This window comes from Bipolaris oryzae, assembly GCF_000523455.1.
Source record: "Bipolaris oryzae ATCC 44560 unplaced genomic scaffold scaffold_16, whole genome shotgun sequence".
Lineage (NCBI taxonomy): Eukaryota > Fungi > Ascomycota > Dothideomycetes > Pleosporales > Pleosporaceae > Bipolaris > Bipolaris oryzae.
In genome coordinates, this window is record NW_006911292.1 from 53,135 (window position 1) to 65,678 (window position 12,544).

Genomic DNA, 12,544 nt, shown 5'->3' on the forward strand with positions numbered 1-12,544 from the left:
CTGTTTGCAAAGAAGAAATAACGTAATGTGGAAGTTGTTTCGAACGGTTTGATGTGTCTACTCAACTCTTAGATACCACTCACTACAAGTGGCGTTTTCATTTCCAATGGCAACAATTGGTGCATCCGTCCAAAGTTTCTCTATGTCCAATCTCTGAGCATATGTCTCCACTCTATCCTCTGTCAACGCCAACGCGAATACTGCGCAGCCAAAGAGCACGGGTTCAGGATCAACCGCCGAACACCTAACAACAGCATCTACACCAGCTGTCGGTATAAGAGTCCGCTGCCACACCAAATTCGTATTAGCATCTGGCTTGAGACTCTGCGCCCACTGCCGCGTTATACCAGGTCGTTGCTGCTCGTCCTGTAACCTCAACATGCGAACACCACTCGCACCCGCATCCGAACATATAACCGCCGAATCCCCATCTGTCACTGTACCTTCCAGGAACAACACCTGGTCTCGCTGCACAATAGCACTCTTAAACTCCGATACACTACCGAGTTCCGGAAGCACCTCCCCTTTCCTCCACCCCCGTCCTTGAATCGCAAACCCGCCCTGCACAGCCCTCAACGGCACATCACTCGCACCGTGATTCCTGATACTATGCCACCGTACATACCAATCCGGCCAACGCTTACACGGCGCAATAAGCAGCGTTGACACTATTATGTCTGCATCCATCCACGGCTTCCACTCGCTGCGCAGCGCAGGCACCGTTTCCGACACCTCGTCATTGTGCAGCAGGTCTACGGTGTCGAAACGCGGGGATTGCACTTTCCACGGTACGCGCCATGTGTCGCCACCGTCTTTACTTAGTGCGAGCGTGCTGTCTGGGGCGAGTTGCGGAAGTAGAGGACCGGTGGGAACGCTGAAGGTGAAGTGAGAGGAGTATGCGTATTTTCCGTATTTGGCCTCTGTGGCTTTGAGGGGCCAGGGGCAGAATTGGCCGGTGGAAAGGAGGAAGTGGTGGTTTGGGGTGTTGCAGAGGATGTGCATTGGTGGTTTGACTGGGACGATAGCAAGGGGAGTGTGGTTTGGTAGTGGTTTTTCCTCGGACGTCCAGAAGGGGTGGGATGATGGGAGGGAGAGTGCGAGGAAGGATTTCATGGCCCAATATGGGGATTGCGGGCTGTTGTAGTCTTCACCCAGGTACATGTTTGGGTAGGCGAAGCCGATAGTGAGGGTGCCGTCGCTATTGAAGATATCTGGTTTGGTGGCCCACCAGCGGAAGTGACGGAGGAGGAGGCCTTTGATTACGCCCCAGTCGTCCAAAGGTGCGGGCAGAGAGACGTCTGCGAAGGCGATGGCGGACCAGAATCCTGCGAATGCAAAGCGGTATGTGAGACTGCGGCCAAACGGAATAGCAGCGCCTGAGTTGGGTCAATCAGTAGCCATGTTATCAAACAAGAACCTCTGAATTCCAAGTCGTACATACCATTACCATCAAAATACCTCCAAAAACTCCCCGCAAACTCCCTCGCCCTCCTTCGAAACCGCTCGCACCGCTCCGGATCCAGCTCCGCCGCCATCTTCACATACACTAGCTGCGAAAACTGAATCGCAAAGCTTCCCGAGTAATAATCCGCCTGGCGTCCCTCATCCCCCCACATGCCATCCGCCGCCCACCCTTCCCCCCTATAAAACTCCTCCATGAGATCCAAATCCGCCTGCATAGCCCCCAGCACCTCTTCCCGCGGTACACCACACACGCGTACCAGCGCCAAATTCGTCATAACCCTAAACCACAGCCAATTCGTCGTGGGGAAATCCTTGCCATTAATTGTTTTGAGCCAAGTAGTGATATTCACTTTTGCTTGCTCCGTCTGCGAATAAAACAGCGTCTCCGGCGCCGCCAGCAGCGCAAAAGAAATGATTTCCATTTCCACCATGCGTTGGTCGCGCAGGACGACGGGGCCCCAGTACTCTTCATGGTTCGGGTCCGTCCCGTTGGCTAACCCTCTAGCAAACGGCTCGATAATTTCGGTTTTTTCAGCAGGACTCAAAGTGTCTGCGTGCGCTAAGGCGCCAATGGCCCAGAGAGGGCGTGCAAAGCCTTCGAGTTGCGCGGCGACATCGTCAAAGTGCGTGCCGGTTGCTAAGGCGAGTTTGATGCGCGCACCGCCTGGGGAGTGGAAGGGGTGTAGTGCGTTGAGTAAAGTTAAGGCTGCGGCTTGGAATTGAGGGCGGGTTTGGAAGGGGTTCTCAGAGAAGTCTGGGAGTGGTGGCATTGTTGATTCATTAAACTCCTACTCTTCTTTCTCTCCACCCCTCCTTTTGCCTGCCGATTTTCCAGTGTCTCCAGCGAGAATCGTAAGATGCTGACGCGGGGACGGCCTATGTAGGTTTGTATAGTAGTGTTTTTCTCGATATTAAGGATATCACTTTAGCTTATTCAGTGGGGGGGTTTCAACCAGGCGGTTGGCCGGTAAAAAACGGTTGCAGTTTTGCGCACGCCCTGCATATCAACCAACGCCTCTTTCCCCGCATTCGGACTAAAAAAGGTTGCAAGTCCGACGCAAAGTAGTTTGCCCTGGTCCCCCCAAGGTAACAAGTAATCCCGTCCCCCAGATTGATCTGTCCAACCCGTTGGTAGAAAGTAGAGTTTAAAGGTGCGGGAAAACGTGCTCGCTCATTAAAAGTGGACTGATGGGCCGAAATGAGTGCTAGTTCCGCGGGGTTGCGCGTGTGGAGCGACTTTAAGGTGATTTATCCCGATGCCCGCTCGCTGTAACTCCTTCTAAGCCCGCTACTTTTCTTCCTTTTTGAATAATAAAAAACGCCTCTTTGCGAAGATGTCGCGCTGATGTCGGCTAGCTGGACCAATTACTCGGTGGCTGGCAATGGCAGCCAAGCAGCCGCTCATGAAGACGATGGGCCCGTCTCAGTAGCAGGCGATATCCCTGCCTGTGTCAGCTGCAAGCAGCGCAAGCTACGTTGCTCGCGCGAACTGCCTTCGTGTACTCATTGTCTGAGGCTCTGTACGTCGTTGCGTTTTGAATAGTAGTAGTGATATGGTCATCGCTGATCCTCACACGCAGCCTCGGAGTGTGTGTACCAGCCCAAAAACAAGCCTGGCCTTAAGCCAGGCGCCGTCGAGGCCTTGACCCGCCGCGTTGGTATGCCGATCTGAGATCTTTCTAGGTTTACTTTGCAACGCGTCTTACAATTCTACAGCTCTTCTAGAAAAGATCCTTTTGGACGAAAACGGTCAGGTTCGTGCGCGATATGTAGATGAGGATGCAACGACCAAAGGGCAGGCCATTGTTCATGAGACGCCACCCAACACGACCGCGACTACGACCACGGCCATGACCACGACAGAAGCCGCCTTTCGTATTCATGAGCAGCCTCAATCCACTAAGCCTACTTCTGAACAACGCTACGTAGATATCCCTAGAGAAAGCGCACCAGAAGTACCCAAGGAAGAGAGCATGGCGCCGAATCCTTTGAAAAGGAGACACCACACGCCTGTTCCTGAGACTTGGCTTTTCCCGTTTGCAGATGTCGACATTGCTCAACACCTTCCGTCTCAGCCACTTCTCGAGAAACTCGTGGATTTCTTCTGCATCTCTTTCCACCATTGGATCCCATATATTCACAAGGCGCGGCTCCAGACACGGGTGCGCCAGGGCTCACAGGAACCCGGCCATGTCCTTGTTCTCCACGCTCTAGTCGCTGTTGCTTTGCGACACATGGAACCCAGCGTGCTCTTTTTGGATTCCGACCAGATCCACCAGCAAATAAACATTTCGCGCATGATTGTGGAGACACATGCGATGCGGAATGTTACGATTGAGAGTCTACAGGCCCTCATCTTCCTTGTATTTGATCTCTTGAATGACGGCCAGCCACAGAGGGCTTGGCCATTGATTGGATCACTGACTAGGACGATCGACTACCTTCAGCTCACTACCGAGCCGTCGCTCTTACATTCCAGATCACTAATGGCACCTGTGCGTCTGGTGAAGCCTTCGAATGACTGGACAGAGCTGGAAGAACGCCGGAGATTGTTTTGGATCATCTTCTTGCTTGATCGATTTTGTTCGGCATCTACAGGGTGGAATACCAGTCTCACTGCAGAAGATGTCCATCGTCGATTGCCAGCAGATGGAGGCTATTTTACCCGTGAGGAGCCTGTCACCACTCCGTATTTCGGTACGTAGCCATACTTGAAGGGTGCCTCAAAGATACATCTACATCGGTTTTCCAGTTTTACTGATAAACCGTGACAGGAATCTGGAACAAAGCAGCAGCCCGTATCGGACGCTCATTAGCAAATGTACCTGCACAGTACAATGAAGATGACCCTGGCACAGATTTGCCTCCAGGTGCCAGTCCAAACTCGACAAACAGCTACATAGATGCATCTAAACTTGGTGCTTTCGCGTATTGCGTTGAGGCAACTGAGAGTCTGAGCCAAGTAACCACATTCTTCCTCCAGCAACGGATCAACTGGCAAGACAAAGAGCATGCTGTCAGCTGGCTGACGCGGTTCAAAGAGCTGGATCTTCGGCTCGTACAGTGGAAGATGTTTCTCCCACCCAGATGGAAGGACTCCAACATATCTGCCGATCGAGCAGTGGTGGACATGGACCCAAATCTAACTCTAGCACATATTACTCATAACACATCGATGATACTGCTACATCATCCAATTGGATACCCACCCAAGGAATGGAACGACTTCGTCGCGCTCCCTAAAGAATGCAGTGCGCAAACATGCGAGCTCGCGGCTGTCGAAACTTCCAACATCGTCAACAAGTTCCTAACCCACACCCCCATACCCTTTGTCAACGTACAATTCTCCTTCTGCGCCTTTGTCGCCGCCAAAGCGCTCCTATTCGGCCACCAAGCCACCCGACGCCCTCTCCAACCCGAGTTCAACCGCCTAGTCCACGACCTCTGGGAAATGGCCACCCGCTGGCAAAAAGGCCGCGACACCAACCAGCGCCCCAACAACCAAGCCGGAATGTACGCCGACCACCTCGAGCGCCTCCAAGAAGCCTGCCACCATGACTCCCACTTCCGCTTTGACTTCTACGACCACAGCGGCATAGCACTATACCCGCAACACTTTGCAAGTCCAACCTACGCACCCACCCCGCAAACCCGCCCAGACAGCTCCGCCACCGATCGCCCCATAAAGCACCACACCCGCAAAACCAGCCTCACAACCCCCCAGCTAACCCTCAGTCCAAGCACCAAGCCACCACCACCACACCAAGACCACTCGCATCACACCCTCACATCCCCCACAAGATACATCCCACACCCCCACCAAACCCACCTCTCCCCACCCACCCCCCAAACCCCCATCTACAAATCTCCACACATACCGCAAACACCTTCTTACCCTCCTCCACCTCAGTCAATCTACCACACCGGCGCACCGCCATCCGGAAACCCACCCTACAACACCACCAGTCTGGGCGCACAAGGCACGCAGCAGAGCGTACAAGACCAATCACTGCTGAATCTCTCAGATGCATTTATGGATTCGCACTTTCTAGACATGGATCGCGTAATTACGTTTGAGGAGGCGAGTTTTCTTTTGCCGGGCGATGGGTTTAGGTGGCAGTGATTATGAGGTTTGCGGTATTTGAGAGATGTAAGTCTGGAAAGGGGAAAGGGAAAGGGAAGCAGGAAGTGAGTGAGATGGATTGAGGTCTCGCTTCGTGTGGTGGTGAGTTGCGGATGATGTGGTAAGAGGATGTTTGGTTGGAAGAGAAAGAGAGAAAGAGAGAGAATGCAGGATATATTTTGGTTTTTCTTTTGGCATTACTATAGCCACATTGAGGTTTTCATGACATGATAATTCCCGTAGTTTTAATAGACTGTTCGATACCCCCTTCTTTATATGATAGCTTCGAGACGAGTGAATGACAAGATTGTAAGCTAAGAGACTGATGTTTTGCAAAAGCTATAAAGCGATAGTCCGGCTTCTGATACTACATCGAGCTCCTCTCCGCAGCGTACCAAAAGCCTACCCTTCTGCTGCTGGACTGTCGATATAAATGTCCTGCCATATGACCTCCCGCCCTACCCTTCCTGGCCGTCCCCTTACATCTCAATCAATCGTCAGTATCAAACTGCATGAGTACATCGAACTCCTCCTCATAATATTCCCCTTCATAATCAGATCCATCAGATTCATCAGATTCATCAAATTCGGATGGGTCTGGCTCTGGCTCTGGTTCTGGTTCTGGTACTTCAAAGAGTTGTACACGGCAGGTTGGACACGTGTTTGCCGAATTAAGCCAGGCGGTGATGCAGCGGTGACAAAAGACGTTATTGCAGCAGAGCATCCGCGTGGGTACGCGGCTTTCGGCATCTTCATTAGTGGCACCATCTGGGAGAGACGTAGAATCCGATTCAGTGATATCGTTCAGGGTACTAGGTGCTGATGTAAACTGCTCCTGACAGATGGGACAGTCAGTGTCTTCATCCGGCACGGGACACGCTACGAGGCGGTGGGCGAGGAAATCGGCTTTAGTAGGTAGGTCGGGCATTGCTGTGGTAGGCTGGATATGCTGCGTGAGAAATAACAGGCCAGAGTAGGACGAGTCGAGCGTTGCGGTTGTTTTAAAATGTGCCGTGGAGAGCGCGCGGCCTTGTTTGTGGCATGGGAGAAGTGAAAGAGCCAAAGCAGTGACCACATGCAAGCCTTTCAGGTAAAGCCCATGACCTTCTGAATGCTCAATGGATGATTGTGCATGATTGACATCAATTCATTAAACCATTGCCGTAGCTCTGAAATATCGTTTGCTAGACGACGTTTGCACTTCCAGCCGATCACGGTGCCCATTTCGCGATATTGTTCGGGATCAACCTCTTGAACATGTCCAGCTGCTTTGCATGAACCGCCATTTTCGCACTCAGAATCTCCGGTCGTAACTGTAGAGTGCGATCGATGCGCTGCTGGGAGCCGCTAAACACGACCGTGTAGTCTGGTAGATGAGTATTCGGGGGCAAGGAAGATGCAGCTGTAATAGTGCAATACTATATATAACGTTTTAGAACTTGGAAAACTATAAAATCGTGGAGGAGTAGTCTCGCATACCTTTCCAATGATGCTACCCCTCCCTATCACAGCACCAACTTCAATCACAGTGCCTTCGCCTACTTCGGCAGCTTCAACCACTGCGTTCGATTCAACGACTACGTTTCTTCCGAGTACCGTTCCCTCACTCCTCATAGATTCTCTGACATTCGCATTACTGCGTGCTGATATGTTGGCACGCCGACCTTCGCTATCCAATTCAGTTCCCATGCCCACGCCGACTTTTGCTCGCTCGAAAATAACGCATCCTTCGTCCAGAACGACGGGCGCCAATGCGCTGCTGAGCTTGCTATGTGGGTGCAGTACGGTATTCGGCCCAATCGTTATCGGGTGAAGACCGGTAAGTTGCGCGTGCTGGGCAATGAGGACTGAAGAGTCTAGCACAATCGATGACGGCTTCGGAAGCAGAGATGTACGTTTTGGTGCTCCGGAGACACGGCGATCCGATGCGGGACGGCCTGTAGTTAAATTGGCTGACATTGGTGAGGTTGCTTTCTGTATGCGGTGTTCAAAAGAGCTGGAGCTGCAATCAGTAGACGCATGGGAAAACGCGCTACGGCGTTAGCGTATCACCGAGTCACATGATACCGTACTCTGGTAGGCGCATGCAGTGCTGAATCTGGCATTCTAATTATCTTTCATGTCACCTATTTATCTTCAATAACATGAAATGCACCTTATTTCCACAAGCTCTCAAGTGAAACTCGTGTAGTAAAGGGGTGGGTATCTCATAAACATGCATTACTACATATCACATCCATTCATCCTGTATACTGCAGACGACCAATATAGTCATCTCGCAGGCGACATATGCTCGATCTATCAAATCAAAAACCATGCCAAGCCATGCAAACAGACAGCCAACCGTTCAAACACTACACCACAAACTTCCGCGCTCCATCACCACTCGACTCATGGCCTTCCCCATCACTGTCAAGCTCCGCTTTCTCAGGGCTAGCACACTTCTCTGGAGAGTTTCTCCCGAAATCATGGCCTCCCTCTCCTTGTCCTTCGCCGCTGTGCATGCTGTCGTCGTCAGATGAGTCTTCGATGCCTTCAAACATGCGAGCAAAACGCTGGTGGCCTTCGCGTTCTTCCTCTTCTTGCGTCTTGGGCAATGAATCATCGTCTAGGTCGTCCTCTGCATCACGCATCGATTCGATTTGGGCCCTGCGTTGGGCGAGCCGGAGAGCGAATTGGCGACGCGCTCGCGAGGGCGGTACTTGCAGAGGCTGTGGGATGCTTGACTAGAAAAGGGTCGGTGTCAGTGTAACAGGTCAACGGCTAGTGTGAATGCTGATCAGCGAGACGGAGATGGAACGCGACTAAAAGGAACTACAGGGGAAGACCGAGATTGAGCAAGCAAACATGACGGTGAGATGAAGACGGCGGTAGGGAGGGCATGCTAGATCATGGAAATCATCTTTTCACACAAAGGAAATGATGAAAAACCACATCTCACGATGTGTATTACTAGATGTATCATACACCCTGTTGGATGGCCGAGGAATGTATGTACAGAAGAAATGGTGTTTGTTCCATGGATCCAGCATGTGAGCCCTCTACCAGTCCCAACTCATGATACAAACAGGTATAAGAAAAGGAAACGCACCAAGGGCGGAAAACGATCGTGGTGGTAGTGTGTGTATGGTCGGGGCGATGTGATTATCGATAGTCCATATCAGCATCGTCAAATGAGATTTCACCCACTTGTTCGGAGTCGTCGACAGGTCCCTGTCGTTCCCGTTCTCTCTCGGTGTCGACATCGTCCATGTCTTCGTCTTCTTCATCACTCGAGTTAGTAAAGCCACTAAGCAAGGAGCCACCGCTGAAGGTGTACCCACCACCTCCAGTGTCACCGGCATTGGTGAGCTCCATGCTGTCGAGGCCTATAGCACCGTTGCCGGCGAGGCTAGCGTTGGAGAGTCCCCCACTGTCGCCTACAAAGTTATTCGCCGCGTTGACAGCATTAAGCACCGCTTGTCTTGGGCCAACGCTCATGTCGGGTCGTACTCCTCCTAGGATGGCATTGTCTCGTTCTCGTGTCTCGGCCAGGACGTGTTCGACGTAGTGCACCCACTCCTCAGCGTGGACCTTTTCCAGGACCATGGGTGAAAGGACTTCATCCGTGTGTCGCTCAGTAAATTTGAGCACTTCCTCTGCGATTAGAGTAAGATGGCCCATGTATCCTAGCCGCATGTGTGTCTCCTTGTGCGACTTGTCGCTCTCTTCTTGTCCCTTGATGATTCGTTCAGTGATGGCGCCGCTGTCGAAAAGGTTAATTGCTAGTTGCCGGTTGTACCCATGCTCCATCTGGCCATTGAACACCTGCTGAACAACGTCATATACCACATTGTGTAGAAAATTGTTCCAAGGAAAACGGAAGAAGAAGTCCTGCAGATGTCAGAAGTTACAGCCAGTGTTCTAGGTGAGAGCTTACAAGTATAGTCGGCACAACTCTGTTCTCGACAAAGGTAATTTTCAACAAGTCACCAACCACAGGCGTTCCGTCAATATCGACCTCGAATCCTACAGTCTCTTCTGTGCTTCCAAACACCACAGAGCGGACGCTTTGGGTTTCGTCAATCGGTGTGATTTCAGAAAGATCCGATCCTGGCACTGGTGCAGTGAACCGCGAAGTATCGACCTTCGCGGGCGAGGAGCTATTGTCGCGGTTCTTACCCGCAAAAAGTGGTGCTGGTTTATCGTCAGGGTGAGGTGATAGAGGAGGATCTGGTAGATCAAGGTTAGCAGACTCTGAGGTCTGATTGAGCTGCTGTGTTAGCAGGGATGGCGAGGACTTGGTCTCGGTCTCAGCCTTCTCGATCTTTGCAGATTCCGAGGGCTCGCGACGATCGTTCATAATAGTATCGTTGCCCAGGCCGAGATCGTCAACCTTGGCTGTTAGGCCCGCCGATGTGGGCGATTCTGCATCGTCTATAGGCTTGGCGGGAGAAGGAGCCGCTTCAGCAGACGCAGTAGAGTCTTTGGGTGGTGTGAGAGGCTCATCAACGAATTCACCGTCGTCACCCACAGCCTTGCCGGTGGGTGTTTCCTTGGGCGCATCCCTAGGAGCCACTTTAGGAGAAGGTTCTAATGGCTCACCAATCTGTTCTTTGTCATTCGCAGTCTCTTTTGGATCTTCAACAGCGACCTCTGGCGCAACAACCTTTTCAAAATCATCCTCGGAACTGTTCTGCACATGCAGGGGCTTAATCTCAGCAGGCGAGTCCATGGATGGGGCGCGCGCATGGTGGAACCCTTGGCTATCGACACTTGTAGAGAAATCGCCAGGGTTCCCGGGGTTGGCTGAAGTTAGTTTACCATCGGCTTTCAAACGTTCTCGCTCGGCATCTCGTCTTCGGACTTCGGACTCACTACCGCGCTCATTGAGCAGCGCCATGTTGCTACAGTGTAGCAATTCAGCCATTAGCTCGCAAGTCTTGAAGCGGTCGAATCCGAGAGGCTCTATCTTGTCACCAAAGGCCGTCTTGAGCTCTCGCTTCTTCCTTGTGATGGTGCCATCTGACTCTGTCACTACCTGGCTGGAGCTATTGACCAGCTCCATGAACTGCGGAATATGGTTTGCAAACTGTCGAAGTAGTGTTCCCAAGTAGATGGGATCTGAGTTCTTGGGCACAGGTCCAATTTGATTCTCCAAGTCGTAGTCGGAATTGTTTTTTCGGATGACCTCGATAATGATGCCCACACCGACAGTAAGTGGGTTACCGCCGTGGAGCATGTACTCTATCAATTGCTTGAGACATGATTCGGAAACAAGTTGCCGAGTAAGCTCATTTGGCCCAATTACCGACTGGTCCTGTGTCGTGGCGTTGGCAGATATAGTAATGATAGCCTTGAGGAAATCGCCGGCTGATGTTTGAGTGGAGGTCGATTGGTCCGGTCGAAGGAAGGCAATCAATCGTGGGACGAGATCCTGCTGCTGTAACCACTGCGCTTTTGTCAGTCCTGCCTGTCGGTCTGAATGGCTACACCCACATCAACAATGCCTTGGCCGCCTTCGCTCTTCTCAAGGCTGATAATCTTCAATAACAAGTCCATAATGACTGGGCAGTCAACGTGTTGGAGCATGTCTGGCACAACGTTGTCCAGAGACTTGAAGAAGTCGAGCATCTCCTCCATCTTGCGGTCGAGCAGCGACTCGTTGACTTTGGTGAAGTAACCGGCCTGGACAGGGTCGAGCGGGGCAGGCTGCTTGATGTAGGCCCAGAACTGGCGCAGGCTATCCTGATTCTCGAGCACGGCTTCCGATATGGACCATACTTCAGAGGAGAGGATTTCGCACGATACGTAAGCGTACTTCATCCGCTGGCGCTCCTCCTTGCTCTCCTCGGTGTCGCCTGCGTCCGACTTTGTGGTCGAGGTTGAGCGGGCCCTGACTCTGCCAAAGAAGCCAGCGCGGCTGGGACTCCTCGCCTCATGCGCCAGCGAGCTCCCTTGGTCGTCGTCGTGGGGTAGGTTGGGCCTGGCGGCGATGACATAGCGTAGCAGGCGCTCCAAGACATTTTCGTCGCGAAGGTATTCTATAAGCTTCGAGTTCTGTTGCTTGAGCTCCTGTATCAGGTCCGACTCGTCCAGCAGTTCTTCGACGGTGACATCGGGCTTGTCGAGAATGCTGTCCAGCGACGACAGCTGTGCGTAGCCGCCAAAGCGCCAGAACATGGTCGTATGCGGTGCTTGCGGCTACAAGGGCGGGGCAGGGAAGGGGCCGGGCGAGGGACTCGAGAGCAGCAGCTGTAGGTCGGTGGGGCTGGACATGCGTACGTACGACTACTGCAACGACCAATGCGTCATGGGAAGCGGAAACACGGAAGTAACAAAAAGGGCCTGCACAGCAGACGGGCGTCTTGGTTAGCAACAAGTTGCTCGGGGGGGTGTAAGACAGCGGAGGGCGCGTGTGGTCAAGGCTGAGGCTCGGGCAGCGGGCAGCGGGCGGGCTGAGTGCAGTAGGTGGGACAGGTACCTACAAGCGAACAAGACAGCGGGGGAGGGCAACGGCAAGCGAGACGGGCGCGAGGCTTGCAATCAATGCATTTGCTCGGAGATGCTGCGTTGTGGCCGGGTTGTTACAGATACATGCAAGCGGGAAAAGCCGGCGGCGGAAATGCGATTTGACGTGGGTGCACCCAGTCGAAGGCGAAGGCAAGTATGAGGGTGAACGGATTTGTTGGGGTTTTTTTTGGTGGTGACAGAAGGCTAGGAGAAGCTGCGTACCGGTAGGTAGCGTACTTGCAGATCCCAACTTGCAGCCTCCTTGATAACGGTCAGACAGAGAGACAGACAGACAGCCGCCACGGCATGCATGCATCCATCTAGCAAGTACTGTATACTACATACGCAGGCATGTGGGTTACTTGCAGCCCACACGAGGCCCTGGTTATGGCGCAACTGCAGATTTGTCCATTCGCGTTACCATCCATTACGCTAGCCTCCATGTTCAAGGCATTTGCTCATGCT

General features: G+C 52.5%; 6 protein-coding genes across 6 annotated transcripts; 1 reads left to right on the plus strand and 5 right to left on the minus strand.

Moving 5' to 3' along the window:
• Positions 1 to 57: 57 nt before the first annotated feature.
• COCMIDRAFT_85439 (uncharacterized protein) lies at positions 58 to 2,234 on the minus strand (the record flags this gene model as incomplete). The annotated part of the gene is made up of 2 exons (XM_007686138.1): positions 58 to 1,376; positions 1,442 to 2,234. The coding sequence occupies 2 exons, from the start codon at positions 2,232 to 2,234 to the stop codon at positions 58 to 60; spliced, it is 2,112 nt and encodes a 703-aa protein (XP_007684328.1).
• A 575-nt stretch (positions 2,235 to 2,809) lies between these two features.
• Positions 2,810 to 5,587, plus strand: COCMIDRAFT_1998 (uncharacterized protein; the record flags this gene model as incomplete). Its single annotated transcript, XM_007686079.1, has 4 exons — positions 2,810 to 2,984; positions 3,045 to 3,122; positions 3,181 to 4,161; positions 4,239 to 5,587. 4 exons carry the CDS (start codon positions 2,810 to 2,812, stop codon positions 5,585 to 5,587), a joined length of 2,583 nt encoding a protein of 860 aa, XP_007684269.1.
• A 490-nt stretch (positions 5,588 to 6,077) lies between these two features.
• Positions 6,078 to 6,515, minus strand: COCMIDRAFT_85338 (uncharacterized protein; the record flags this gene model as incomplete). Its single annotated transcript, XM_007686139.1, has 1 exon — positions 6,078 to 6,515. One exon carries the CDS (start codon positions 6,513 to 6,515, stop codon positions 6,078 to 6,080), a length of 438 nt encoding a protein of 145 aa, XP_007684329.1.
• A 283-nt stretch (positions 6,516 to 6,798) lies between these two features.
• COCMIDRAFT_85229 (uncharacterized protein) lies at positions 6,799 to 7,546 on the minus strand (the record flags this gene model as incomplete). The annotated part of the gene is made up of 2 exons (XM_007686140.1): positions 6,799 to 7,005; positions 7,067 to 7,546. 2 exons carry the CDS (start codon positions 7,544 to 7,546, stop codon positions 6,799 to 6,801), a joined length of 687 nt encoding a protein of 228 aa, XP_007684330.1.
• A 395-nt stretch (positions 7,547 to 7,941) lies between these two features.
• Positions 7,942 to 8,310, minus strand: COCMIDRAFT_85227 (uncharacterized protein; the record flags this gene model as incomplete). The annotated part of the gene is made up of 1 exon (XM_007686141.1): positions 7,942 to 8,310. A coding segment is annotated over one exon (369 nt), but the record flags the coding sequence as incomplete, so codon positions are not given.
• A 421-nt stretch (positions 8,311 to 8,731) lies between these two features.
• On the minus strand, positions 8,732 to 11,749 carry COCMIDRAFT_85302 (uncharacterized protein; the record flags this gene model as incomplete). The annotated part of the gene is made up of 3 exons (XM_007686142.1): positions 8,732 to 9,460; positions 9,507 to 11,018; positions 11,066 to 11,749. 3 exons carry the CDS (start codon positions 11,747 to 11,749, stop codon positions 8,732 to 8,734), a joined length of 2,925 nt encoding a protein of 974 aa, XP_007684332.1.
• Positions 11,750 to 12,544: the final 795 nt, after the last annotated feature.